Below are 26,578 nucleotides of genomic sequence, written 5' to 3'. Positions count from 1 at the left end.
GGTCTGGATGAACCAGTTGCAGGAGCCATCAATTAAAATTTTGGCAAAGAGATTCAGGTCAACATTCAGTAGAGAAAATCGGGCCTGTAGCTCCCACACACTGATGGGTCACCTATTGTCTCTGTTTGCTTCTCCGCCCCATCCTAAACAACTCAATCCTCTTGTTCCACCACCACTATTCCCTGCCCTTTTTTAATGTTACCTCTCTTGAGCATTGCCCTCTCTACTTCCTATTTCCTCATCCTCTTTGTAATGTTTCCTTTTTTCTAGATGTATCTTTTAATGGTTGATTTCTCTAATGTTTCTTATTGTACTGATCTTTACTGATGCTACTGTTTCTCTTGCACCTTACTTATTTGTATTTTGTTCTGTTTCTATTGTGTTCATTGTATGGAGTTGTGGATTCTGTGGTGGCTTATAAATAAATGAAGATGACGATTTTTTACCCCTCCTTATTATATTGTTCTGTATTCTGTTCAGATCAGATTTTTTATTTTGTTTAATCATCCAGTAAAAATATGTGAAAACCTACCACGGCTGATTTAAAGTTAAATCTAAAACCCTTGGAAAGTGCTGTGTAAAAATAGAGCTAGCCAGTAATGTGTGCAGCAAACAAGAACATACAATATTTGTCCTGCATGCTAAACAGTGTCTGCATGTGTCCCAAATGCAGGGCCACATGGTTTGCTTGCCTGCAAATGCTGCACCCAGGCAAAATCTGCACTTATGTCAGCCACATTCAATAAAAGTGATGTTTTATTTGGGAGTTAACTAAAACACAACTACTTTTTAATAACTATTTTAAAGTGGTGGAAATAAATTTTGATATACTATTATAGGACATAAGAGGACATTCAATTCAAGTCATATTGAAGCCTTGTGTGATGATACTCTGCAGGCTGTTAGTGCACTAAAAGATCACTTATAGGGGAGTGATATAATAAGCAATATTTTATGTACTTTAATACCAGGAAATGCCGACAGAAACACATCACAAGGTTCTAATGTGACTTTGCGCTGAATAGAATCTCCCCCATAGAGTTCTATGAAGGTAAATCCCAATTTACAATTAACGTGAGATTTAATTTCTTACACTCTTTAGAAGATGTCATCAATGAATGTTATTATCTTAAAATAGACTGTAGTTCAATAAAATACTCCCCAAAACCCTCATTCACCATATCATCTTACATGGGAAAAAAAGCCAAAAAGTCCCACACGGACACTACCCTTACATATGACTGTCACAAGTGGAAAGCATGAAAACACTTGCACTTGGCTGGCAGGGAAGGGGAGTTCCACTTGACATTGCCTTTGTAACAAGTTATTAAAGGAACTCATAGAATAGTATTGTTGGGTTCAAAATCCAACACAGTCACCAAATGTTGTAAATATCAAATGTGGCTAACATTTCTTTTTTAATTATTTTGTACAGTAAAACATTGAAAAAATATGCAATAGGCAAATGTATGTATTGTTAGTTTGTACAACTGACATTCAAATCCGGATGATGAATTATGTCAGCTACATATTTAAGAAGAACAGAGACACTAAATAAATATTTAGAATATAATGTTTTTATTTTAGCTTCATTTAATATGATTCAGTGCAAACCAAATAGAAAATGTGTCTTACAGCACTAAAACATTAAGGAGATGGAGTTTACTTTTCCCCAGGATGCTTTCCCTTCTTACACCAGATCCCTTATTTAGAGCTTTTATTTTCAGAGTTGTCTGCAGAAGATCGTGGGCTTCTAGCCCCTCAAAAAAAAAATCTTCGTTAAAAATCGGGTTACGGCTTCCTCGGATCAAGGTGCTTCTTTGCTTTTGGTTTTTCCCTGGTACAAGAGAAAAGGAAATGCAGCAGTTGATGTTTTTGGGATCTACAGACTGTTTGTAAAGTCCCTCGGCACTGACAAGTCGGATGCGGAGTCTCAGGTTTTCAGGCCAATATTCAGTGGAGAGCCTTAATATTCCTCCTGTGTCTAGATGTACAGTGTTGTCTAAGGGGAACTGTCCAGGAGACAGTAGCAGGCCAATGTTGGAATGTGCAGGAGGGATATTTCCCCACTCTTGGGATGCTCTTCTGGTGACACATGGGCTGCTGTCTGTTGAGCTGTCTTCATCAGTGGAGACTGAACCATTTCTGAAAGCAGACGGCTTGCAGCCAACTTTCAAAGACCTGGAAAACATTTTATCCTGGTTGAAAGCTTTCAACAGAGACATAGGGAGAGACCTGTGGAGTAGAGGAGAACTAAAAGGAGATGAATCCGTAGAAGATGTTGTGTCACTTTCTAAAGTACCAGAATATCGCAGAGGCCGCAACCTTAGAGTTAAGCTATTTGGTGAGGATGTTCCTCTGCAAGAGATAGTGTTAGAGCGAGATCGAGAAAGCAGAATGGGTTGATTACCAGGATCATTGTGGAATAACGACTCTTTTCTTCTTGTGTTTGGGCTTTCCAGTAAGGTGCAAAAACCATAGCAGGTCTGTGTTTTTGGGAGATGGGGCAGGGACAAAGCGGCCTGTGATTGTGGATCACCGTTAGTATTGTCTTCTTCAGGGGACTCTTCCACACTGTCCACCTGGATAATATGGGCATTGAATGAGCTTGGCTTTATTGCTTCAAACACTGGTCCACTGAAGTCAGGGATGGACAGGTAATGAGGATTGACTCTAAGGTCCTTTTGAGCTTGATGCCTTGGAGGTATAAAAAATTCAGGTATTCTGTCTGGTGTTAACACATTTGTGAATGTAGGAAGATGATGCTTTGGTTTCTCTTTTCCGACCATGGTCTGCACAGAATGTCTGTGGTCGGGAACCACTCAGTGACATCGACATTCACAGTCCAAGCAGAGGATGGACATGCTATAAAATAATAAAAACAAAACAGAAATATTAGGTATGTGTATAAAAAAAGCATAATGTTCCACCCACTGATCTATAACCGAGCAGTTGAGTATATACTCAGTGTAAAATGTTAAAATAGTCCATGTTATTACTATATAAATAAGAATATTCAATTATAAAATCATACAAGGAGATTTAAATAAGCATTAGAAGGCCAATATTGAATTAAAATGTTTATTTATCTATATTTATCTACCATCCGGCAATATTCGCTTTTCCCTGACGTCAGAGGACTGCACACGATTAGCTACAAAATTTATAATGAATACACTCAAATGTTACAGCCTTAAGACAGAAAAGTTGTTATTTCGGTTATGGCACTATAAGTCTGGTGCAAAAAAGATGCATGAAGTCCTAAAGGCAATTGTCGCACGAGGAATTGCAGGTCCTAAGTTTACAGAATAATTCCCTGAAATTAGTTTTGAGGATTATCCCTCTACTTTTAACTCTGTCATTGGTACCAATGTGTACCATGACTGCTTGGTCCTCCCCAGAACCTATTATGCAGTAGCACTACTGCAATATTACCTTAATTTCAAATGTAAAGCGCTACGGAATCTGCTGGCGCTATATAAATAAATGTTGATGATGAATTTGTATATATTTTAAATGTAATTAAAACAATTAAGCTTCTGTGATGTAATCAACTTAGTTGTGTATAACGATTCAGCCACCTTTGTCTGTCTGGTTATTGTTTTTTATCTAGAGAAATTTCTGTTTACCATCATAAGGTTAAAGGACATTAATTTAAGAACCTCATGAAACTTAAAGTGTAGCAATAGAAAATACCTTTAACTCTTAATTTAAGATGCCTTAAATAAAGCACAGAAACTAGAAAGAAATACAAACCATGGGCCTGATTCATTAAGGTACTTACATTAAGAAGTTTCTTATTTAAGTCTCCTGGACAAAGCCATTGTCTCCGCACTGACACTTGGTGCAGGAGACGGACGCCTGCACCTTCTCAGCAACCACGTCCTGTTGCCTAGCAGCGGGACGCTATCTCTGCTCACCTGTTTGCAGCCAGCATGTATTACCGCCAAAATCTCCCTAACCCAATCAGGAGGCACATTAGGGTATATAAAGCAGCCTCTGACACATGTCTAGTGCCAGAGTATTGGTTCACTCCAGCTCCAGCGTTTACTGAACTTCTGATCCAGTGTGTTATTCGGTTCTGACTCGGTTTCCTGTGACTACTCTCCTGTGTTTCGTTTTGATACCTCGCTGCCCGGCTGGTTTGACTATTTGGCTTGACCTGACCTCTCTGGATCCTCCCTCTGTACTGCACCGCAGTTGCCTGACTACGCCTGTCTACTACTGTCGCTACACCGGTGACTGTCTTGGAGAACCGTGTCCTGCGTACCCTCTGCAGCTGAGCCCAAACCTCCTTGCGGGGGTCCCTGGTGAATACCGGGGGTACGTTAGACTCCGCGCCTCCCTGTTCAGTTGCGCTAATACCGGTTAGCGGCCATCTCTGCAATTCCGTGACAGTATACTCTGGCCATATGAGTGGACAGGACGAACCCTCAGCTCGGGACCTTCTGCTCCACTTAGCCCACAGGGTGGATCAGCATGACTCCAATCAGGCACAACTCTTGCAAAGACTTCATGGGGTTATTTCTTGTTTAGACACCCTTCAGGGGTCTCTTCCAGCAAGCCAGACGGCCTCAGCAGTAACGCTTACCTCCGCAGCCACTAAGAATGTCGTGGGTTTCTTAACCAATGCTGTATTCAGTTTGAACTTTCTCCAGAAAATTTTGCCTCTGAGAGGACTAAAGTGGCTTACATAGTTTCCCTCCTCTCTGGTCAAGCCTTGTCTTGGGCTTCTCCCCTCTGGGAACGAGACGATCCTACGCTGCGAGATTCTTCCACCTTCATTAAGAATTTCCGGAGAGTTTTTGATGAGCCCGGCCGTGTTTCCTCCGCCGCTTCTGGCCTATTAGCTCTCCGTCAAGCTTCACTCACTGCTGGGCAGTATGCCGTACAGTTTCACACTTTGGCTTCAGAACTCCGCTGGAACAATGAGGCTCTGGTAGCCACCTTTTGGCAAGGGTTAAACGACCATATCAAAGTCGATTTGGCCTCCCGTGAGCTTCCGTCTAATCTTGACGACTTGGTCTCTCTGTGTATCAAGGTGGACATCCGCCACAGGGAACGTATGCAAGAACGTGAACGGACCCAGCGCTCATTCCCTTGCCTGGCGCCTCAGCTCCAAGCTCCATTGATTCTTCCGGAAGAACCTATGCAAATTGGCCGCTCTCGTCTTTCCCAGGAGGAGCGTGACAGACGCATCAAAAACCGTCTTTGCCTTTATTGTGGGGACTCGGGTCACCTCCTCTCCTCATGCTCCAAGAGGCCGGGAAAACGCCCCATCCTAGGCGATGACAGGGAGGTCGTCCTAGGATCCAAGTCCCTCACTCCCTATTCCTTGAGACATTCTGATGCCTACTACGTTATTTTCTCCAGATGGCCCCCAGAAATTGAAAGCTTTTGTGGACTCTGGATCCGCTGAGAACTTTATCTCCGCTGAGTTGGCTTCCAAGCTTTGTCTCTCCATTCTTCCATTGCCACAGCCTCTGGCGCTGACTGCAATTGATGGTAATCGTATCAGCAATGGTTCCATTGATCGCATTACCAGTCCCTTACGGCTGGCGGTAGGAGCGCTTCACACTGAGTGGATACGTTTCCTGATTCTTCCTCAGTCCGTCAATCCTGTTATTTTGGGCCTTCCCTGGCTTAAAGCTCACAATCCGCAGTTCGATTGGTCTCGTGCCCAAGTCATTTCTTGGGGATCCATCTGCAAGCAACAATGTTTGACTGCTGTACATCCTCCTAAGTCTTCAATCTCTTGTCTAGCCTCAACTCCACAGCCTGCTCTTCCTGAGGCCTATGCCGAGTTTGTAGATGTATTTAGCAAAGCTGCAGCCGAGTACCTGCCTCATCGACCCTGGGATTGCCCCATTGACCTCGTACCTGACAAGTGCATCTCTAGAGGCATAGTCTTTCCCCTATCTCTCCCAGAGACCCAGGCCATGTCTGAATACGTCGCTGAGAATCTTGAACGTGGTTTTATCCGCAAGTCTTCCTCTCCGGCAGGTGCAGGGTTCTTTTTTGTCAAAAAGAAAGACGGTACCCTTAGACCCTGTATTGACTACCGAATGCTATTATGGTGAAGAACTGTTACCCGTTACCTCTCATATCAGAACTCTTTGATTGGATTCGTGGAGCACAGATTTTCACCAAACTGGACCTTAGAGGGGCCTATAACCTTATCCGTATTCGCCAAGATGATGAGTGGAAAACCGCTTTTAATACGAGAGACGGACATTATGAGTACTTCGTGATGCCCTTTGGGCTTTGTAATGCCCCTGCCGTTTTTCAAGAATTCATCAACGAAATCTTCAGAGATCTTTTGTATCTATCTGTAGTCGTCTATCTTGATGATATCCTGGTCTTCTTCCAGAACATCACCTCTCATCGGGATCATGTCAAAGAAGTTATGTCTCGCCTTCGTACTAATCACCTATATTGCAAATTGGAGAAGTGCCTTTTTGATCAACCTCAGGTTCCCTTCCTCGGGTATATAATCTCTGGCATGGATCTCCAAATGGATCCAAAGAAGGTAGAATCTATCCTTAGTTGGCCTCAACCCTCTGGCCTGAAGGCTACTCAACATTTTATTGGATTCTGCAACTATCACCGGCAATTTATTAAAAACTTCTCTTTATTGATCTCGCCCATCACGTCACATACCCGTAAAGGTAGGTTAGCCAAGAACTGGCCTCAGGATGCAGTCTTGGCCTTCAAAGTTCTTAAAGAAGCTTTCTCTACCGCTCCTGTCTTGAGATAGCCTGATCAACTACGACCGTTCTTTCGAGAGGTGGATGCTTCTTCGGTGGGTGTGGGAGCAGTTCTCTCTCAGAAGAATTCTGCCGGCACTTTCTCTCCATGTGGCTTTCACTCCAGGAAATTTTTACCCAGTGAGGTCAACTATAGCATCGGTGACAAGGAGCTCCTGGCCGTCAAGATAGCCTTAGAAGAATGGCGGTACCTGCTTGAAGGCGCTCTCCATCCTATCACGGTATTCACAGATCATAAGAACCTCACCTATCTGGAATCCGCTCAGTGCCTTAACCCTCGTCAGGCACGCTGGTCACTTTTTTTTCCCAGATTCCAGTTGATCCTGACTTACCGTGCTGGGTTGAAGAATTCCAGGGCCGATGCACTTTCCAGGTCTTTTGATCCTTCGGATTCTTGCCAGTCCGGTGTTAGACCTATCATCAGTCCTCTGAAGATCTTGGCTTTGACTAAATCCTCTGTTAAGACACCCCCTGCTGGACGTTCTTTTGTGGAGGCCCACCTTCGTCCCAAACTGTTGGCGTGGGCCCACGATTCCAGATTTGCTGGTCATACTGGGGTTAAGAAGACTATTGCTCTTTTGTCCCGCAGCTATTGGTGGCCATCCTTGAGTGCTGACGTTCATAAGTATGTTGCAGTTTGCGGTTTATGTGCCCATCACAAGACACCTAGGCGTCAACCAGCAGGCCTTCTTCTTCCGCTCCCGGTTCCAGACTCACCTTGGGCAAGCATCAGCATGGATTTTATTACTGATCTCCCCAATAGTCATGGCTTCAATACTATTTGGGTGGTGGTAGATTGTTTTTCCAAATGGGCACATTTTGTCCCTCTCAAGAAATTGCCATCCGCTGCTGATCTAGCCACTCTTTTTATTAAGAATAATTTTCGGATTCACAGTTGCCCCATTGAGATCATCTCTGACAGAGGTGTACAATTCATTTCAAGATTCTGGAGATCCTTTTGCAGCAATCTAGGAATTAAGCTAAAATTCTCATCGGGATACCATCCCCAGACCAATGGTCAGACTGAGCGGGTCAACCAGGATTTGGAGACGTTCCTCCGTTGTTACTGCTCTGATCACATATCTTCCTGGAGTGATTATTTACCTTGGGCAGAATTTTCACATAATATCCATGAACATGAATCTTCTGGAACATCTCCCTTCTTTACCATCTTTGGCAGACATCCCATACTTCCCACCTTTTCAGAAGTTCCCAGTGCATCGGTACCTGCAGCTCAAGAGATGGTCGATGACTTTTCGAAGATTTGGACTCAGGTACGATCTAAACTTTTACAGTCCTCGGTACGACATAAACACTTTGCTGATCGTCACCGTAGGAAGATTCCAGTTCTTCACGTTGGGGACAAGGTGTGGCTGTCCACACGTAATTTCAGGCTCAAGCTACCTTCAATGAAATTCGCTCCCAGATATTTTGGTCCCTTCCGCATTGCTCATATTATTAATGCGGTTACTTATAAGCTCCATCTACCTCCTTCACTCCGTGTGCATAACTCATTTCATATTTCGTTATTAAAACCTTTGGTTCTTAACGAATTCTCCAACCTTCAGCCTCCGCCTCCTCCCATCAAGACAGCCTTGGACGACGAATATGAGATTGAACGCATTTTAAAATCCTGATCCATTCGTGGTAAGACTCAGTTCCTCGTCCAATGGAAGGGTTATGGTCCCGAAGAGAGTTCCTGGGTGGATAAGAAAGACCTACATGCCCCTCAACTGCTTTCAAAGTTTTTGAAGAACCAGATTTTCAACTCCTCTTCTTCAGGGGAGGGGGGTACTGTCAGGTGCCGTCTCCCCACTGACACTTGGTGCAGGAGATGGACGCCTGCACCTTCTCAGCAACCACGTCCTGTTGCCTAGCAGTGGGACGCTATCTCTGCTCACCTGTCTGCAGCCAGCATGTCTTACCGCCAAAATCTCCCTAACCCAATCAGGAGGCACATTAGGGTATATAAAGCAGCCTCTGACACATGTCTAGTGCCAGAGTATTGGTTCACTCCAGCTCCAGCGTTTCCTGAACTTCTGATCCAGTGTGTTATTCGGTTCTGACTCGGCTTCCTGTGACTACTCTCCTGTGTTTCGTTTTGGTACCTCGCTGCCCGGCTGGTTTGACTATTTTGCTTGACCTGACTTCTCTCTGGATCCTCCCTCTGTACTGCACCACTCGGTTGGCTCTGACCTGGATTGCCTGACTACGCCTGTCTACTACTGTCGCTACACCGGTGACTGTCTTGGAGAACCGCGACCTGCGTACCCTCTGCAGCTAAGCCCAAACCTCCTTGCGGGGGTCCCTGGTGAATACTGGGGGTACGTTAGACTCCGCGCCTCCCTGTTCAGTTGCGCTAATACCGGTTAGCAGCCATCTCTGCATTTACGTGACAGCCATGTTACAATGCAAGGGGTGAAAATTAGTTTTCTGTTTTGCACATAACTTAAATTCTGGCAGATTTTTCATGTAGCAAACAAATACTTGATAGTTTATTTGTGCACTGAAATTTAAAGTTGATATTTGTGTGCTACATGAAAAAAAATCCAGTATTTATCTTAAATAAACTAATTATCACCCCTTGCATTTTAACATGGTTTTGTCCAGGAAACTTAAATAAGAAACTTCTTAATTTAAGTACCTTAATGAATCTGGCCCCATATGTTTCTTATTTTATTCTAGTATTTAACAGCTAAGAAAAAAATTATTATTTATAATTAATAATTATTATTATTATTATTAAATAAGTAAAGCGATCACGAAAAAAACATTGAAAGAGTCTCCTTGGTGACCTGATCTTAGGTAAGGTCAGCTAAATTTACCTGATATTCTAAAAAATAAGAACCCTTGAGGATTTGATAGCTCCCAGCTGTGTTTACAATTAAATAAATACAAATACTAGCTGGTTAGTCTCCAACACACCAAATAGATTATTTAAATGAAGACAATGTAATGTATGCAAATGTTTTAATATTCATTCAATCCTTTTTCATATTCCATCAATTTATAAAAATACAAGATAATTGTTTTATGAAGTGTATAAGTACATCAGTTATATATATCTCTTAACGCACACATGTAATCTTAAATATTTAGGTAAATTCAAAGTACACCTTAAAATTTGTTTACATGAACAGATTACAAATAGCAAAAATCCAGTTTACACTCATTCTGTAACCAGACATTTTAAGCAGTGCTACCAACTATATCTCAAGAACTTAACATGTAAATAAATAAGACAGGTCCAGCTTGGTTGAGGGTTATAGTTTCTTTTAATTTTACAACCATTTTACTATATTCTATAATTCTGCTGCTTCGATTGGGTCCGATACTATCATATTATCATTCTATTGATCATGATTTATAGATAGATAGATAAAAAACTTATTTGCTGTGTTTTACAGAAAAAAAGTGTATTTTGCAATTTTATGGCTGTGTTAACCAAAACTGATCTAGTTTATAGCTCAAATCTTTGCTTGAATTCTTTTTATAATGTATATCTTTGTTTCAATAAACACACCTCCTGTATATAAACTTTTCCCTTTAGTACAGTGATGTGGAGTTCAGCAATTGTGAACAGATGCAGATCGGGATTCAGATGCACATACGCTTGTCCAAGCCACATTATTTGCGGATGGCCATAGGTTCAAATTACGGATGATGATGATGATGATAATGATGGCCACCAGTAATAGCTGACCACTTGTGATTGGTTGTTTGCGAAATCTCCACTGACGCTGTGTGTGCCTGTGTGTGTTAAAGTAAATTTTTTCACATATGAGAGATGGGGAGTTGTTTCTCCTGTATTGTAGAGGTTTTTGAAGTCTTATTAAAGCTTAAAAGCAAATAAATATTTTGCAAATGAAAAAAATTGTTGTAATCATGGATGTTAATGTATGTGACATATACCTGGCATAATACGGGCGCTACTGGTGCAGACCTGCACGTATCTTGCAACAGTTGCAGCTTTTCATATGCCCACAATTGCATCCTTTTTAGCTGACACAGTTTGCGCCTACAATTTGGGGCGTAATTGTGTCCAACTTGTATTAGGAAAATAGAGCTCCAAGTGCATCACATTATGCAAAAGTTTAAAATAGTGAGTGTGTGTCTATATTAGGGAATTTAGACTGTAAGCTCCAATGGGGCAGGGACTGATGTGAATGAGTTCTCTGTACAGCGCTGCGGAATCAGTGGCGCTATATAAATAAATGGTGATGATGATGATGATGAAATAGTACACCAACTTCACAGTGATATTTTGTTGGAAAAATATTCCACCGATCATGTCGACCAATCTTATTATTTCCACTATTTGGTCAGCACTAGAACCATTTCCTATAACACCAACACATCCTTCTTGTCTCATAGATGCTCTCTTACTGATGCGTTCATCATACTGCCTCCCTCCTAGTGCTCCATGTGGTTCTGGAGCTTCACTGCCAGAGAAGAGCCTCATCCACCATTTCTTTACACATATAAAAAAAAATTAGCATTATTTTATGTAAGTGATTGGGATTTTGAAGAATAAAATGTATTTACTACAATATCACTACCTAATTTTTACCTTTTATATTCCATGATGAGTCACAGTGAACTATACAACACATAGCCTTGATGTTCCGTATACCTAAGATCTGGGAGTATCCTAGATGCCACACACCCAGATCAACTAATCTCAAGTCTATATTTGGTACAAGTTATGAATACCATGGGTCTTGGGCCAGCAAGGTTTAATGGATATTTCGCCTAAAAACTCCCAAAATCTCCACCCTCAAAAAAGTAACAGTTTTATTGTAATACATTTTATAATTTATTAGCAATACTTACCAGTTCTACAATTAGCTCAACATCTGACAGAATGTGCCTTGCACTACTCACAACTCTTATCTTCCTAGTAACCATTTGCAGACATCACTGCCTTGCCTCCTAGCAATTCCTACAGTACCTCACTATATTGTGCTATAAGAGGCTCTTTACTACACTGCGATATCACAATATAGCACTTTGTAATTATTGCTGGAATACCCAGATGGTAATGAGCAGATGTGAGGCTTCATTCTGTGAAATGGTTACTATGGAGTAGAGATCCGTAAGTAGTGTAGTGTGCAGGGAATGCTTTATTGGGTGCAATAAAATGTGAGTAAAGGTAAGTAAGTGGCAACAAATTAAAAATGTATTTGAGGAAGGAGAGGAGTTGGAAGTTAATTTTTAGGGGAAGATATTAAATAAAGCACAGAAACTAGAAAGAAATACAAACCAAATGTTTTTGTTCTAGAATATAGCTGCCAAGAAAATCAAATGAAAAAGATCATAAAATAACATTGAAACAGTCTCCTTGGTGACCCGATCTTAGATAAGGTCAGCTAAAGTCACCTGATATTCAAAGAAAAAAACTCTCAAAGGTTTGATAGCTCCCAACTGTTTAAATGAAATAAAACAATACTAGGTTAGGTTAAACAAACCAAATGGATTCTTCAAGTGTGAACAATGTAATGAATGTGTTAATACTCATTCAAAATTCTGTTCCATTTCTACGAATTCACAAAAATACCAGATAATTGTTTTATCAAGTGCATGAGTACATCATTATATCTCTAAGTGCACACATGTAATCATAAATATATAGGTAAAAATCACAGGACTTTTTTAATTGGTTTAAATGAACAGATTACAAATAGCAAAAATCCAGTTTACACTCATTCTGTCACCAGATATTTTAAGCAGTGCTACCAATTATATCCCAAGCACTTAACATGTAATAAAACAGGTGTAGCTTGGTTCGGGGGGAGGAGGGGGGTATATAAGGGAAAACTAGCCCAGAGGGTGATGTACTGGATTTAAAAATTGCAAACCCCCCAACTAAAGTGTCTTATTGATTTTTATGAAATAGCTCAGTTTGTATAAAGAAAAAAAATAGAATTTGTTTTAATTTTACAGCTTTTTTATTTTATTTTATATCATTCTGTTACATATTGCTGTCAGTACTATCCTATTGCCATTTTATTGATCACTTTTGATTAGAAAGCTGCTTTACCGGGTTTTACAGAAGAAAAGTGTGTTTTATAGTTATATGTGTGTATCCAACCAAAACTGAGCTATTTTATAACTCAATTTTTTGTTTGAATTCTTTCTACAATATATATGTACCATAACTTTATAACATACCTAATCTCCAATGTGCAGCACACCTTCTGTATATAAGCTTTTCCCGTTAGTACAGTGATGATGAGTTCAATTGTGAACAGATGCAGATCGGGATTCAGATGCACATACGCCTGTCCAAGCCATATTATTTGGGCATGGTCATGAGCAGGTTCAAATTACGGATGATGATGATGATAATGATGTATTTTTACATTAAATAAACCATTTAGGAAAATGGTCAAATTGTATTTACTGTTCACAGTATCAATGCCTTAATAACATATAAACACTGCAGAGATGTAAAAATTGAGTTATAAGGACCTACCTGTCCAGTCGACAGCAACCTGTTGATGCCATGCTGCAGGTATCAGTAAAACAGGTGAGGTGCGACTCCAGAATGGTCTTGTATTCCCTTATTAATGGCTAGAGGTAAGACTGTGGCCAATAAGATGGAAGCTCATTAACATATTTGAACACTACCTCTCAGCTAGAGCCATTGCAATGACACTTCCTCTTATTAACCTCTTCTATGCCTGAAGACTTTAAATGAACTCCAATATCGCTGTATGCCATAGAAGATTATAGGGTACTAATGATTTTTTTCTTTCAATTTATATTTTGAACATTTTACAGCTTATATGTTAATTTTCTAAATATCATTTGGGAAAATCTAAAACCCTTATCAGTATTATTCTTAGTTGCATACAAAGCACATTTAATACATTTGCTGCTATGTAAGAAGCAAAAGACAGTTATAAAAGCAAGCCCCAGTGTGACTGATGTATAAATGCTAGCAGTTGAAGTGCAGTTATATAAGTTACAAGCATATTAAGCAATTAAGTATGGGATATTCTGCTTTTGATTAGTTGAATGATCACAGTCTGCACTATGTGATGTGAATGAATTAGATTTAAAGTGGAAATACATTTCTGTTGCTTTGTGCTCTATGCGTGCTTCCCTGTGACTGTACCTTGAAGGAAATTGAATCTGCTCAAGCTGAGACGTGTACTTTGTTCATCAGAGCAACCTCATCAGTCACCTTAACAACGGTGTGAAATGAAGGTGCTTAATCAGCCTGGTACTACATTTACAGAGAAGAGGAGCTGAGTACAAATTCTAAGCAACAGAAATCAGTGGGATCCGAGCATGCAGTTCAGGAAGCAGATGGAAAAATACAGATTTCCATCCTATAATATATGAGGAAAAGATATGCACAATTTATGCTTAGGTGTAAGAAAAACTCCCCAGTTTAAAATATTAATAGTGATATCTTCTTATGGTTCATTTGTGGCGACATTAGCAATGTCACTTGTCAATGACATTCTTCCTAATATCTGAAACACATTGCATTCACTTGTCCGGTAGAGGAGAACATTGCTGGAAATTATTTCAAAGTTATATGTACTATCAACGGCACTACTCCATAAATCCCAGTTGACAGGGCAGGCACTACCAGTAGTCGAACCTAGATGGTTGGCTAGGGTGTCACGGATTAGAGGGCACCTATAACACTGATTGAGTGACATAATGTCACTCATTAGGAGTTTCTATTCTCCCTGTGGTGCCTCCTCACTATGCGCTGGATACTGACATGGAGGGCCAGCAGCTACTGCTAATCCATGTTGGTAATAAGTCGGAAAAGCGACACTGAGCTTTGATGTCACTTTGTTGCTACACTCCCTAGAGGACATGCCACTCCATCCCTACTCCATAAAAGGTAAGTGGTATGGAGGCAGCTCCTATGGAGAGAGTGGTGCCTTAAATTGTGTTTGGAGCACTTTTATAGAGCTACTTTTAAAGATCACTTATGGACTATGGGCCTCATTCATTAAGGAAAGGTAAGCAAAAAATTGAGTAAGATGAATGCGGCTACCTAAGGTGACCATGTGCCGGTCCTGCCAGTGGAAGCCTTATATAACACCACGCACAGGGGCTCACGCAGGATGTTTATGAGGGGGGGTTTTCCCCCCACGCAAATAAAACCAAAACGCGGGCGCATGTGCAGCAGCTCTGTTTCGGCAGCACTGTACTATACAGCAGCCGCGGCGCTGTCAAAGAAGCGTCCGCGGCGGTGCTGTATACAATACAGCACCGCCGCGGACGCTTCTTTGACAGCAAAACCATGTTGCATTGGAGGGGGAGGTAAATTTAAAATGTGATGACAGATTTATAGTTGGGGTAGGGCATGTCCTAGATTAACTTTAAATTTCAGTGTACAAATAAACTATCAAGTATTTGTGTGCTACATGAAAAAATAGCCAGTATTTTCCTTATGTGTAAAACAACAAACTCATTTGCATCCCTTGCATTGTAACATGGTTTTGTCCAAGAAACTTGAGTAACAAAATTTACTCAATTTTTTGCTTACCTTTCCTTAATGAATCAGGCCTATAGTCCATAAATGATCTTTAAAAGTAGCTCTATAAAAGTGCTCCAAACACAATTTAATTAGCCGCTCAGCAAAAATGGCTAACATACATGTAAAAGATTTCCAAAAGACCAGTCATAACCAGTGATAAGAACATAATAGATGACATAATTTAAAAATAACAGATTTTCATATTTTAAGCCAAAACAGAAAAACATGCATACAAATTAGATATCATAAATACTAATGTGCTCACCATTTCCATAGGCACATATAAGAATACTTGTAGCCATAATAAAAATATTCTAAAAGTATAGCCATAGAACATATATATTGTAGAAAGTTTAAATAGCCATCTCATAGTTTTCATACTCTTATGCTCAACACATGTATTAAAGATACTGGGTGATTGGAACACTTTTATGAGAAGTGCTTTCAAAGATCATGAGCCTGAGTCATTAAGGAGAGCAAAACATAAAAAAGCAGTAACTTTGCACATTGGCAAAACCATGTTGCATTGCATGGGGGGAGTAAATTTAAAATGTATCTAGCTATCAAGTATTTGTGTGCTACATGAAAAAGCAGCCAGTATTTTCCTTACATGCAAAATATTAAAGTTGCACCCCTTACATTATAACATGGTTTGTCCAGGAGCAAACTTGCTCCTTTTTTTTTTTGGCCCTATAACCTCAGATTGTTAGTGATATAGACTGTTTTGTTGACTTATTACGACAACAGAGCATGCAGCTTTGGTAGGCAAAAGCATGACACACCACATTTACTAAGTTATAGCAAGTCAATAAACAAGTAAGTCCAGAGATTCAAGAGATACAAGAAAAACTGGATCTAGGATTGTAACGACATGCTAATTTTCACATTGCATTCAGTTAAACTTGTTTCCATCCATTAATAACAGCTGTATTTATATATTCTCTTCTTTGTTATTTGATCTTTTTGCTCCATATCAGCATATCTACTCAAGCTTGCAAATGTTCTAAGTTTTGCATGTTAGTGGAAGTTGAAAAGGCCTAGGGTGAGAACAGTAAAAACTTGATATCAATGTGCAACCTACTACTATCTTAAAACCACTCCATAAATTTAAACTTTTCTGCTTTTCTCCTAATATACTGCTCAGTTTAGCTTCGGTAATAGTTAGCTGGATTTCAGCTCGCGGCTCAGGGAGCTGTGAGCTGAAATCCAGCGGGTAAATTACTGTATTAACGGTTTTTCCGCACCCGATTACCGTAATAATGGTAATCGTGCGCGGACCGCGAGATTGTTGGCGTTTCCGCTGAGAATTGAATATGCCCCTATATGTCTGTAACGCCCCCTGCGGGGAAAGACAGGGACAGACGCAACACAAAAGAACTCACCTTGAAAACGATGGTCACCTCCAGTCCGCTTCCGATTTCCCAGCTGCGATCCAATCCCAGCAGATCCGCAGCCGCAGTCACCTCCAATCACGTCCCTCTAAGATAGAGACAGGGATTACGGCCGTGCCTACCAGGTAAGGGCTGTCCGAGACTACGGCAAAGGACAAGGACACGGTCAGTCCAAGCTCCTTGCCGCCTCCTCACTTTGTTCTTGCCAAGACGCGGGGGACTACAGGCACTGAAGGCCAAGACTAATCCGAGGACTAATCCCGCCTCAAGTACCTCACACACCTGCCGGTGAGGGCCTAACCGAAAGGGGGAATCGAGCGTGATACTCACCGGGACACTCCCATTTCCGATCCGGTTCTCCTGCACCTTCCCGACTCCTGCGGATGACAAGAACACACAGCCTCCCTCTACGCTCTCCGTGAGACTAAGATGGCACCCACAAAACTGGACTAACTACAACGGCGACCCGACCCTAACAACGTTCTAATGGTCGGCAACGCAACTAAGTCAACCACTACGACTAACTAGGTGTGGTGCACTAACGGAACTACTCAGTTACACGCTACGGGGAACACCAGCCGGTGTTCACAGCCTAAACCGGAGGGCGGTTCCTAACCCCCTCACCCAGGTCGTACCAAGAAGCTGCCTTCTTGCTATGGAGTCACACACAGGCCCTAAGTACGGGTTCTTTAAGCCCGGCTGAGGCTCAGTAAAACAGCACACTAACCCGCGGGCCGACTGCCGCACGGAACAGCCGATCGAACTGAACCGCCCGACTGCCTGTACTCGGGTATCTCACACCTACGTCCGGAACCACAGGTCCACCTGCACGGAACCGGCCTTGAGGACCCTTGATCAGAACCACGGCCGCCCCTGGAACTGCCTCAAGGTGTGCTGTACTGCCACCAACTCACTCAGCCACCCCCCTCTGGGTACCAGTGTGACCCCGGGGACCTAAGGGACAGGAAAACTACGTGTGTTCTCCCCTGACTATGTGTATGCTGGTACTTACACTTGTCCCCCACAGCACGGGTTAGCACAGGAAAACCACAGGAACAAGAGCCTACCTTTAATGGGGGCCTGACGTCTTGCCCCTGGACACCGTTATATAGCACACCAAAATACTGTAACGTAAACTACACTCGCCACACAGACAGAATAAATACAGTCTACAGTACTTTGCCCGCTACTTACCCGAGCACACCGCTGCTAGCCAACCAGCAGGTTGCTACAGCACCACAGGAGCCTACGCTCGACCGTACCTCCTAACCACGTGTGCTCACCTCACACAGGACCGCGCCTACTCTCACAAGGCTCTCACGCCTCTACCACCACCACCAGGGCCTTATGCCCTACACACCATGGGTCTCTGCCCAGCTACACCCAGAGCCTTCTGCTCTGTTTCATGGGCCTCAGCCCCCTCTCTACCTCAGGGCTCTGAGCCCACTCACTAGGGCCTTATGCCCTACTACCTAGGGGGTCCTAGCCCCTGCCTGAGGCCTGTGGCCTCCCTAACTAACTGAGGGCCTTGTGCCCTTAATAGCCTACAGGCTACCAGCCTCTAACCAGGCCCTCTGGCCTTCCTATGGCCTCTAGGCCACTAACTACCTAAGGGCCTTGTGCCCTTGTACCTGGGCTCTCACGCCCCTGTCTGCCTAATAGGGGCTTGTCCCCTTTATATAGATACTAATGGCCTACTGGCCCACTAAACTTCGTTGGGGCCTAGTGCCCAGGTCCCTGGGCCTTGTGCCCCTAATTCACGTGCCACGGGCCTTGTGCCCGACTGTGCCCACGGGCCTAGTGCCCGAACTTAACGTTGAGTATACTTACCTGCTCTGCGCAGGATACTCAACTTGCCACGCCGTCTTCTTCCTTTCTTCTCCGGGTCTTCAAGACCCTCCAGCCGGCGGCGCCTCTTCTCCTCTTCGGCGCTGTTGAGGGCTGCTTGGCGGGGGCGCTCTCAGCCCTTACAAGAGCTCCCCGCCGACGATCTCCGCTCCGGCGGCTTGCTTGAAGTCTTCTGGCGGCAGGGTAGCTCACGGCCCTTACAAGGGCCCCCTGCCGCCGCTGCCGCTGGTCTTCTTGCTGGACGTCTTGCAGAGACGTCCTCTCTCTTCTCCGCCGACGGACTTCTGGCAAAATGGCGCCACCCGGCGACTTATATAGTCGCCGGCGTGACGTCATCAGCCGGCGCGAGCGCTGATTGGCTCGCGTCGGCGCCAATCTTTTGAATGGCCGGGCGCGAGCCGCGATTGGCTCGCGCATCCGGCCGCTGATTGGCCAGCGGGGAAAGATGAGCCCTGATTGGCTCATCCTTCCCCCGCGCACAGGACCTGCAAGAAAGAAGTTATACTCACCGCCGCTGGATCGATGGACGGGTGAGTACTTCTCCTCTTCTGTCTTCACCCACTTGCAGGGCTCAGCTACCGGGGGACTCTTCATCCCCTTCCCGGGCACCAGGCGCATCTTCAGCCCCTCCAGGGGCATAGCGATGGCGGGCACCTTCGCCCGCTTCTCGGGCACCATCTCCACATGTCTGAAGAATTTTTTTTTTCACAAGGCAAAGTTCACCTACAAATGTGCTTTTGTGACTCACCCAATCTCCAAGACCTCCAAAAACTCGGAGCATTTAAGGACTTTGGGGAGGGGGGCTGTGCATGTACTTGTGCGCCTAAACCGCACGTAGCAAGTATTGCCCTTGATCTACCCTGACTCGCAAATTTCTGCGCCACCCAAAATTCCTCCATCTTGGTCAGCAGATCCATGTGCTTGTCAGCAAAACTAATCTCACTTGTGTGTGATGTAATAAAAAGAATTTGTGCTAAAGTTTTCCACTTTTGCAATTCGTAAAATGACCTTATTGTCTAATATTTGTGGGAATGCTTCTGTGGTCAAAGTGGGGATGTATACAGTGGTTTGCAGTATCGCCAATTCTTCTACTGCCTTCATTGTAAACTTTAAAATTCCATTACCTTACATTGCCATTACATTTTTCATACCGGCTGTCAGGCGCCGTCCCCGCACCTTCACTCGGTGCCGGGGACGGGCGCCTGTCTCCGAGTCCACAGGACAAATGATGTACTTCCGCCCCGCGGCCGAGCGCATGTGCAGGGGTCCGCGTCCCGTTGCCTAGCAATGGGGCGCTATTCCGTTCACCTGACCCCCGCTCTCCAAAAGGCAGATAGCGCTTCGTATATCAGGAAGTCTCTGGCACCATGAGGGTGCCAGAGTATCGTGGTATGGTTCCCCTGCTCCAGCGTTTTCCTGTGATCAGCTATTTCCGGATTGACCTTTTGGCTCCTGACCCGGCTTGTCTGACACCTATTATGGATCTCCCTTGGGCATCATCCTCCTCTTTGGCTTTGACCTCGGACCGTCTGACCTCGCTTTTGTGTGCCTCCTCTGTACTGCGCAGCCAGCCCGGCTTGACCTTTGAACGCCTCACTATGTCTCGGCCTGATCCCTATACCGTCCTACCTTTGGTCAGTACAGTACCTCTTACAACACCATTTCACATACTCTAGCAGGTAATTCCAAACTTCCTTGCGGAGGTCCCTGGTGAAGACCAGGAGTACGTTTAGACTCTGCGCCTCCAGGTTAGCTGTGCCGATACCAGTAAGTGGCTTCTACAGTGAACCGTGACAACGGCACTTGTAAATGTCCATACCACCAAATACTAAATACTTCGACCACTGGTTGCAGCGGAAAGCCAAAATATACCCATTAACCATAATTTATATAGGCACCTTATAGGGCAAGTCTTCGAAAATGCAGACTTACCAACTTATATTTGTTTTTCACAGCTAAAAATATACCCTAAAAGATAAACTCATAATAGATGGTTTAGAGAATAAACAAACGTTATAATTACAATAAAACTCATAATAGATGAGCCCAGCACGCCTGTAAATGTGGCCCAGAAGGAGTTTTGGTTGTGGCAAGGGGGCAGCGTTCTTAATGGAAAAAAAAAATCCTGCAAAAAAAAAAGAAAAGAAACTACTTACCTTGCGGTCACGTCAGCTGGTACTCCGGCTCCCTCCCTTGTCTCCTCCTCTGTGCGGCGCTCGCAGTCAATGTCGGGCGTGATGTCATCACGCCCAACAGCCATTGCGGAGCGCAGCACAGAGGAGGAGACACCCGCGCAAGAAGAACAATCAGCAGCACAGAATTGGAGAAAAGAAGAGAAGAGGACAGTAGAACAAGCCGATTAAAAGGTGAGTTAAGGGGGATTTTTTTTATTATTTCAAGGGATGCTGACAAGTGAATAAAAGTCACCTGGTCCTGGAGCATCATGGACCTTATCTCCCTGCTACATACTTCTACTTGTATTACGAATGGGGCATTATATATTATTCTCTTTGGCCCATTATAAGTTGGTATCCCTTAACTAACATAGTGGTGTTATTATCAAAACAGGTCACAATTTGGGGTCACAGTGGTGTATATGTCAGGTACCGCAGGCCTGGTCAGGGCACCCTGATATACAATGCCTGGCTTAAATGATATTGTATCGAAACAATACAAAAAGTGATTATAGTATAATAACTAGAGAGGATTTTTTGAACAGGGCGATTGAAAGGTAAGTATAGGGGGATTTTTTTTAAAAAAAAGTGATATATATATGTTAACTATGTTTTCTATGTTTTTTTAGATGATCAGCTATCGTTATTGTTAGTGTATCCTAAGTGCGGCCCAAACCAACTCGTCGTCTGCCAATGTGGCCCAGGGAAGCTAAAAGGTTGGACACCCCTGGTGTAGAGAATAAACAAACATTAAATTAACCCCTTTCTTACCTGCTCACAGTGAGTTACAGCAATTCAACTTTTATATTTAAGGTGTTAATTTTGGACATTGCCACTAGATATAGGGCAGAGTAACTCTCAGCCACATAACTTCCAGCAAAATATGGGTACCACCTATAACAGATTTTAAGGGTGTTTTATTTTCTATGGTGCAAATCAAGCATTTAGAGACATTAGTTCTAATTAGAGGTGCTGGAAAATCTTCACACTGGTTTGAAATTTTATGGAATTTCACTGTTTCAATGGACACTAAAAGCAACGGCTCCCAGGCACCGAGCAGGGATAATCACAGACAACCTCTCCCATTCTCAATGAAGTATACTAATGTGAGGGTGCACCCCCCCAAGTATTATTCTATGATTTTTGGATCATGATAGAAATTATGGGGTTTTGACTATACCCGGTGCGGTATGTAATCTTTTCTATAACCATAGACAAGCCATAAGGCTGGGGCAGGCAACGAGCAGGGGTAGTTCAAAAGAAGACAAGGGTCAAGATGGGCAGCAAATGAATATCCAGTAAAAAGGCAGAAGGTCAGAAAACAGGTAATCAATCAGCTATGTATTAAAAAGAACAGCAGGTAATGAGGCAGGCACAATGCTATAAAAGGCAAGGAGTCTAAGCTTTCCCTGCTATTTAAATGAAAGGGGCCCATTTGAGGTCATGTGACCGACAGGCAAAAGCACAACAGATGCAGAGACGTGGCAACACCACAGGAAGTAGCTTAGTATTTGCCGGGACTAAGAATCAGCGTGAGCTGTCACAAGTAGAGTAGTGGCTCATAACACTAACTTGTTTGTGGTACAATTGTCATAAGTCCCTGATTCCAATTTGCGATTTGAAGTTTGCAGCTTGTGATCTTCGTTCCCAGTTTCTGATTGCTGGTAAAATTTGATGTATGCAATTTGTGTTACAAATATTGTTAAATAATATTTTTAAATAATAGAAAAGTATTTTAGCAATTTTTAAATTCAAACTGCAAACACTACTGTGTTCGAAGTTAAAATATCGCCTTTCACCATTAGTGTTTGAGTTTAGCCATCCGCAATTCCAACTCATCATTCCATCCAGTCTCTACTGCAAGTGTCAGAAATTCAATGGCATACTGAGTGGCAGAGTGACCAAGTTGCTCAATCCTGGCCAGTCTTGAAGAGACATTGGCGGTTGCGACCCGGAGAATCAATGATCAGCTTCATTGTGGCCAAAAGCTCTTTGTAGTTATCCATCAACAGATCACTCTTGTCGTGGAGTGGTGCAGCCCATGCCACAGCTTGGTCAGTGAGCAGGGAGATGACAAGTTCCATTTTAATATGCTCTGTGGGGAATGATGCTGCTTGTAGCTCAAACTGCCGGTGAATCAGGTCCACAACAAGGGTGCAAGAATTTTAGTTTACAGGACAAAAAATGGGTGCTGCCATTTGTTGTTCCCAAATAAAAATGTGAGATCTAGTGATCAGGTAAATGAGTTGGCTAAGAAAAAACTCATAGCCGGTACTAGCCGCAAGGACTGCTTGTGTCAGAGCGGCAATCACTGCTTTGTGTGTCTCTGAGTGTTGTTGCAAAGTGTTACACCGCAGCTCTAACCCAGCACTGCCCGTGTTTTGGCACAAGCAAAAGGTTACAGTGCTAGTTGCTCCAAGGAGACAACCACTTGGCTATGGTAGCTATCAGAGACATACAAGCTACTTAGTCCTGAGAGGATGGGGCCTGAAAGACAAAGCTGAAGCAAATGGGTTGGAGAAGGTAAAATCGTGAGGGACAAAGCTGAAGTCTATACATAGGGAAACAAAGCAAAATTATTTGACCTAGCAGTAGAGAAAATAAATTCCAACTTTGCTCAATCAAAAATTGGTAAAAGTGAAAGCCTAATAAAGACTGCAAACATGTGTGGTCTCTTAGTTCTAATGCTGATTGCAGTAAGTGAAAAAGCATGGGCAGTTGTCAGTGTAGCCACTTGTCTGTACTGTAGCAGGTATTGAGGCAGATCCTTACATTACAGTTGCCAGTGTTGACAATGTACTGACTCGTGTCTTCTGTAACTGGTGAAATAATATAATGATAGCACTCAATTGTCCTTTGAAATTGAAAAGGTAATGAAATAGAATATAATGTAATTGGATTAGGATATGGAATGAAAAAAAAATAGCATTGTTATATATGTCAGAATAAACCAGTAGGAGGTAAAGAAAACAGACATTTAATATACCATATAAGAAGTAAAAAATTATCCAGAATAAATGATATACATGATCAGTACATTAAAGTAGGTGCTATTACCACATGTAAAATATAAGCACATAATTTTTTTTACTTCTTATATGGTATATTAAATGTCTGTTTTCTTTAAAAAAAAAAAAGAAAAAAAAAGAAAAAGGGACACGCCCCTTCACTCTGACGTCATTCCGAAATTCAATTTCAAAGGACAATTGAGCGCTATCACTATATTATTTCAGTTGTTTGTTAAACACTCCCATAGGAACAAAATCTCCATTGAGTACAACAGATACACTATAAATTCCAAACCCAATGCAATATTGAATAAGGAAATAAATTTATTCCTGTTGGAATTAATTTATACCTTCTGCCGAGGCTAGATCCTCCATGGTTGAACATTTGGGAAGGAAGATTTCTTCAAAGGAAGTAGAAGAGGTAATAAAAGGACAAAAGATGGAGAAGGCTTGTGGTCCAGATAGCTTTACAGCTAGCCATTACATTTAAAAATATCTTGAAGCCTTAATTATGTATTGAAATACTCACGAAGAAACCTATATCATCACAAAGGTTGGAGGCAAAAATTACTTGAAATCAAAAGTCTGGTAAGATTACAAAAGCATACAAAAGTAGATGCTGCTTTCCAGCAGCAGTGCCTAGACCTTTACAAGCATTCTCCAACCCTGTGTTACTATGACTATCTGGTGCTGTCGTCTTAAGGTCAGTTGATGCTTGGCCTGATCCTGGAATGTTGGGGTCCTGTTTCTAAAAAAGACAATTACTATTCACCTCCTGGAAACCAGAACAATAAGTCACCACATTCCTCTGCAGTACTGGACAGTGGGGAAAACAGGACATACATAAAACAGGTAGACAAAATAAACGCAGACATGACAACAAAGGGTAAAGAGGTACCTCCTACTGAAAGAGCTTACAATCTAATTAGAAAAGAGAATAATTGAAACTAGAGGAGCTAGTGTGGTTTAGAGACATTGTAGGATGAGATCGTAGTGAAATGTAGTAACCTCAGTATATAAGATATGTTTACCTATATTATGTACTGTAAGCAGTTACCACTGTAAGTTTATTATTATTATGTATTAATGTGGCGTGTTGCTCTAGTTACTATGTACTGATATGTATATAATCAGCTCTCTCTATTGTAGAAGGGGTTGGTGTCCATGATGTATACTCTATGATGGGGTGTTAGCCATGGTGGCCTCTCTTTAAATGCAGCGCTCACATCGTCAATGGCGGAGACTGAGGATGGGGTGAAAGGAGGAAGGGAAGAGCAGGGAGGGGAAGGATGGGTCAGCCTTGGGCTGATCCAAGTGGCACATAGCGAGGGGCCAACCTCCTGAAAGTAAATAGGCTAGGGCTGCATCAATTAGCGTTGGGTCCCTGCCTAAAAGATATATATATATATATATATATATATATATATATATATATATATATATATATATTTATATTTAAAAAGAAAACCATAGTTGCCTACTCTCTCGGAATGTCCGAAAGACTCCCAGATCTCTGGAAGCCCTCCCGGGAGAGCAGGGCAGCCTCCTAGTTCCTGGTCACTTCATTAGTTAAGTGGAAGGGGCGGGGCTTAGGACCCAATTCACACCCCCTGCTGTAATAGGCTTGAAATTGTGATGACAGTTTTGGGGAGGGCCAAATGACTTCATTCGCCGAGCCCCATCCCCACACGGCTCCCTCCCCCCAAAAGCCAACTTGCTAAAGTTGGCAAGTATGAACAAAATGTAAAAACACCCCATAATTTGACAGCCTTCTGGGAAAACTCCTGCGTGCAAGGGTGGTTTGCCATAGGCCCATGTGGCAAACCACCTTTGCACGCAGGTGCTACCCTGTAGTATGGTGGGCAATGGAGCAAATGTCGGACAGCCATAGCGGCTCTAGCCCAGTACAGTCGCACTTCCTTGTTACAGCCCTGGTTGGGAGGTAGGCTTATATCTAGCTTTCTACTGATTGGGCCTGGTTGGGAGGTATGTCCCATTTACTGCTGCTTTTAGGGGGAAGGGGTGGGCCAGTAGGAAGTTGAGCCCTGTGGGGGCATGACCATGACACCCCTTTCTCATGTAAAGGCCCATCCACTCTGTGAATGGGACAATGATCTCTCCATTAAAGTGTATAGGTTTAAAGACTTGTAATCAATAGTTAAGTTAAAGAACGCTTCAAGAACAATTTGCTTAACTACAAGAATTATAAGTAAAATGCTTTGCAATTTTAAGGCTAAGGTTTTACTGTGAAACATAGAGAACAAAACATTCTTGGAAACAGGTGTTTAAGACCAGACACATGCAATAACCACCAGCAAAGGTGTAGACTATTTTGCAGTTCAAAGAAAGGTCATAGCTGGTCAGGGTATGTAACCACCAGAACTGTTTCTTGAAAACATGTAACCACAAGATATGCTAGTATGCAGTTGTTCTGCATACATAACAGTTTGTATCAGTAATAAATCAGACGTGATTATACAGACTACTGGTGTGTGTCTAATCATTTTCACAACGCTGATATTAATTGAGATCCACTGACAGACTCTGCATTATAAGGTGGACGGGTTGAGTCACCTTTGACAACCCACACTGCATGTTATATCATATCAACCAAAAAGTTGGCTAGTTATACAGATTATATCATTGCATAGCCATCCTAGTCATATGTAACAGAGCATAGGAAAAAGAAGGTCAGACCTAAAAATGTTGTACGGTTCGGGCAAAATTAATGTCAATTACAACGCTACGAATGAGGTGTAATTTCTGATATTTTGCCCTAAACCGTTCAGTTTTCGGGTGCATGCTATGTATACAGACATTACACGGTGCTAGAGGCTTTTATCTCCGCGCCGTCGTCCATGTCACATGACCGCTCTCGCTC

At 42.6% G+C, this 26,578-nt stretch overlaps 1 protein-coding gene across 3 annotated transcripts; it reads right to left on the bottom strand.

The window, feature by feature from the left end:
• Nucleotides 1-1,561: 1,561 nt before the first annotated feature.
• Nucleotides 1,562-26,578, bottom strand: LOC142152089 (C2 calcium-dependent domain-containing protein 4C-like). 3 transcript variants are annotated; one of them, XM_075208359.1, is made up of 2 exons: nucleotides 26,520-26,578; nucleotides 1,562-2,865 (listed from the first exon to the last, which is right to left on the bottom strand). In XM_075208359.1, exon 2 carries the CDS (start codon nucleotides 2,787-2,789, stop codon nucleotides 1,632-1,634), a length of 1,158 nt encoding a protein of 385 aa, XP_075064460.1. In that variant the 5' UTR covers nucleotides 2,790-2,865; nucleotides 26,520-26,578; the 3' UTR covers nucleotides 1,562-1,631. The 3 variants fall into 3 exon arrangements, with proteins under 3 accessions (XP_075064460.1, XP_075064459.1, XP_075064458.1); XM_075208358.1 differs by having other exon boundaries at nucleotides 26,515-26,564; XM_075208357.1 differs by lacking the exon at nucleotides 26,520-26,578 and adding an exon at nucleotides 13,243-13,311.

This window comes from Mixophyes fleayi, chromosome 4 (assembly GCF_038048845.1).
Source record: "Mixophyes fleayi isolate aMixFle1 chromosome 4, aMixFle1.hap1, whole genome shotgun sequence".
In the NCBI taxonomy this organism is placed as follows: domain Eukaryota; kingdom Metazoa; phylum Chordata; class Amphibia; order Anura; family Limnodynastidae; genus Mixophyes; species Mixophyes fleayi.
This window is presented reverse-complemented; position numbering and strand designations above follow the sequence as displayed.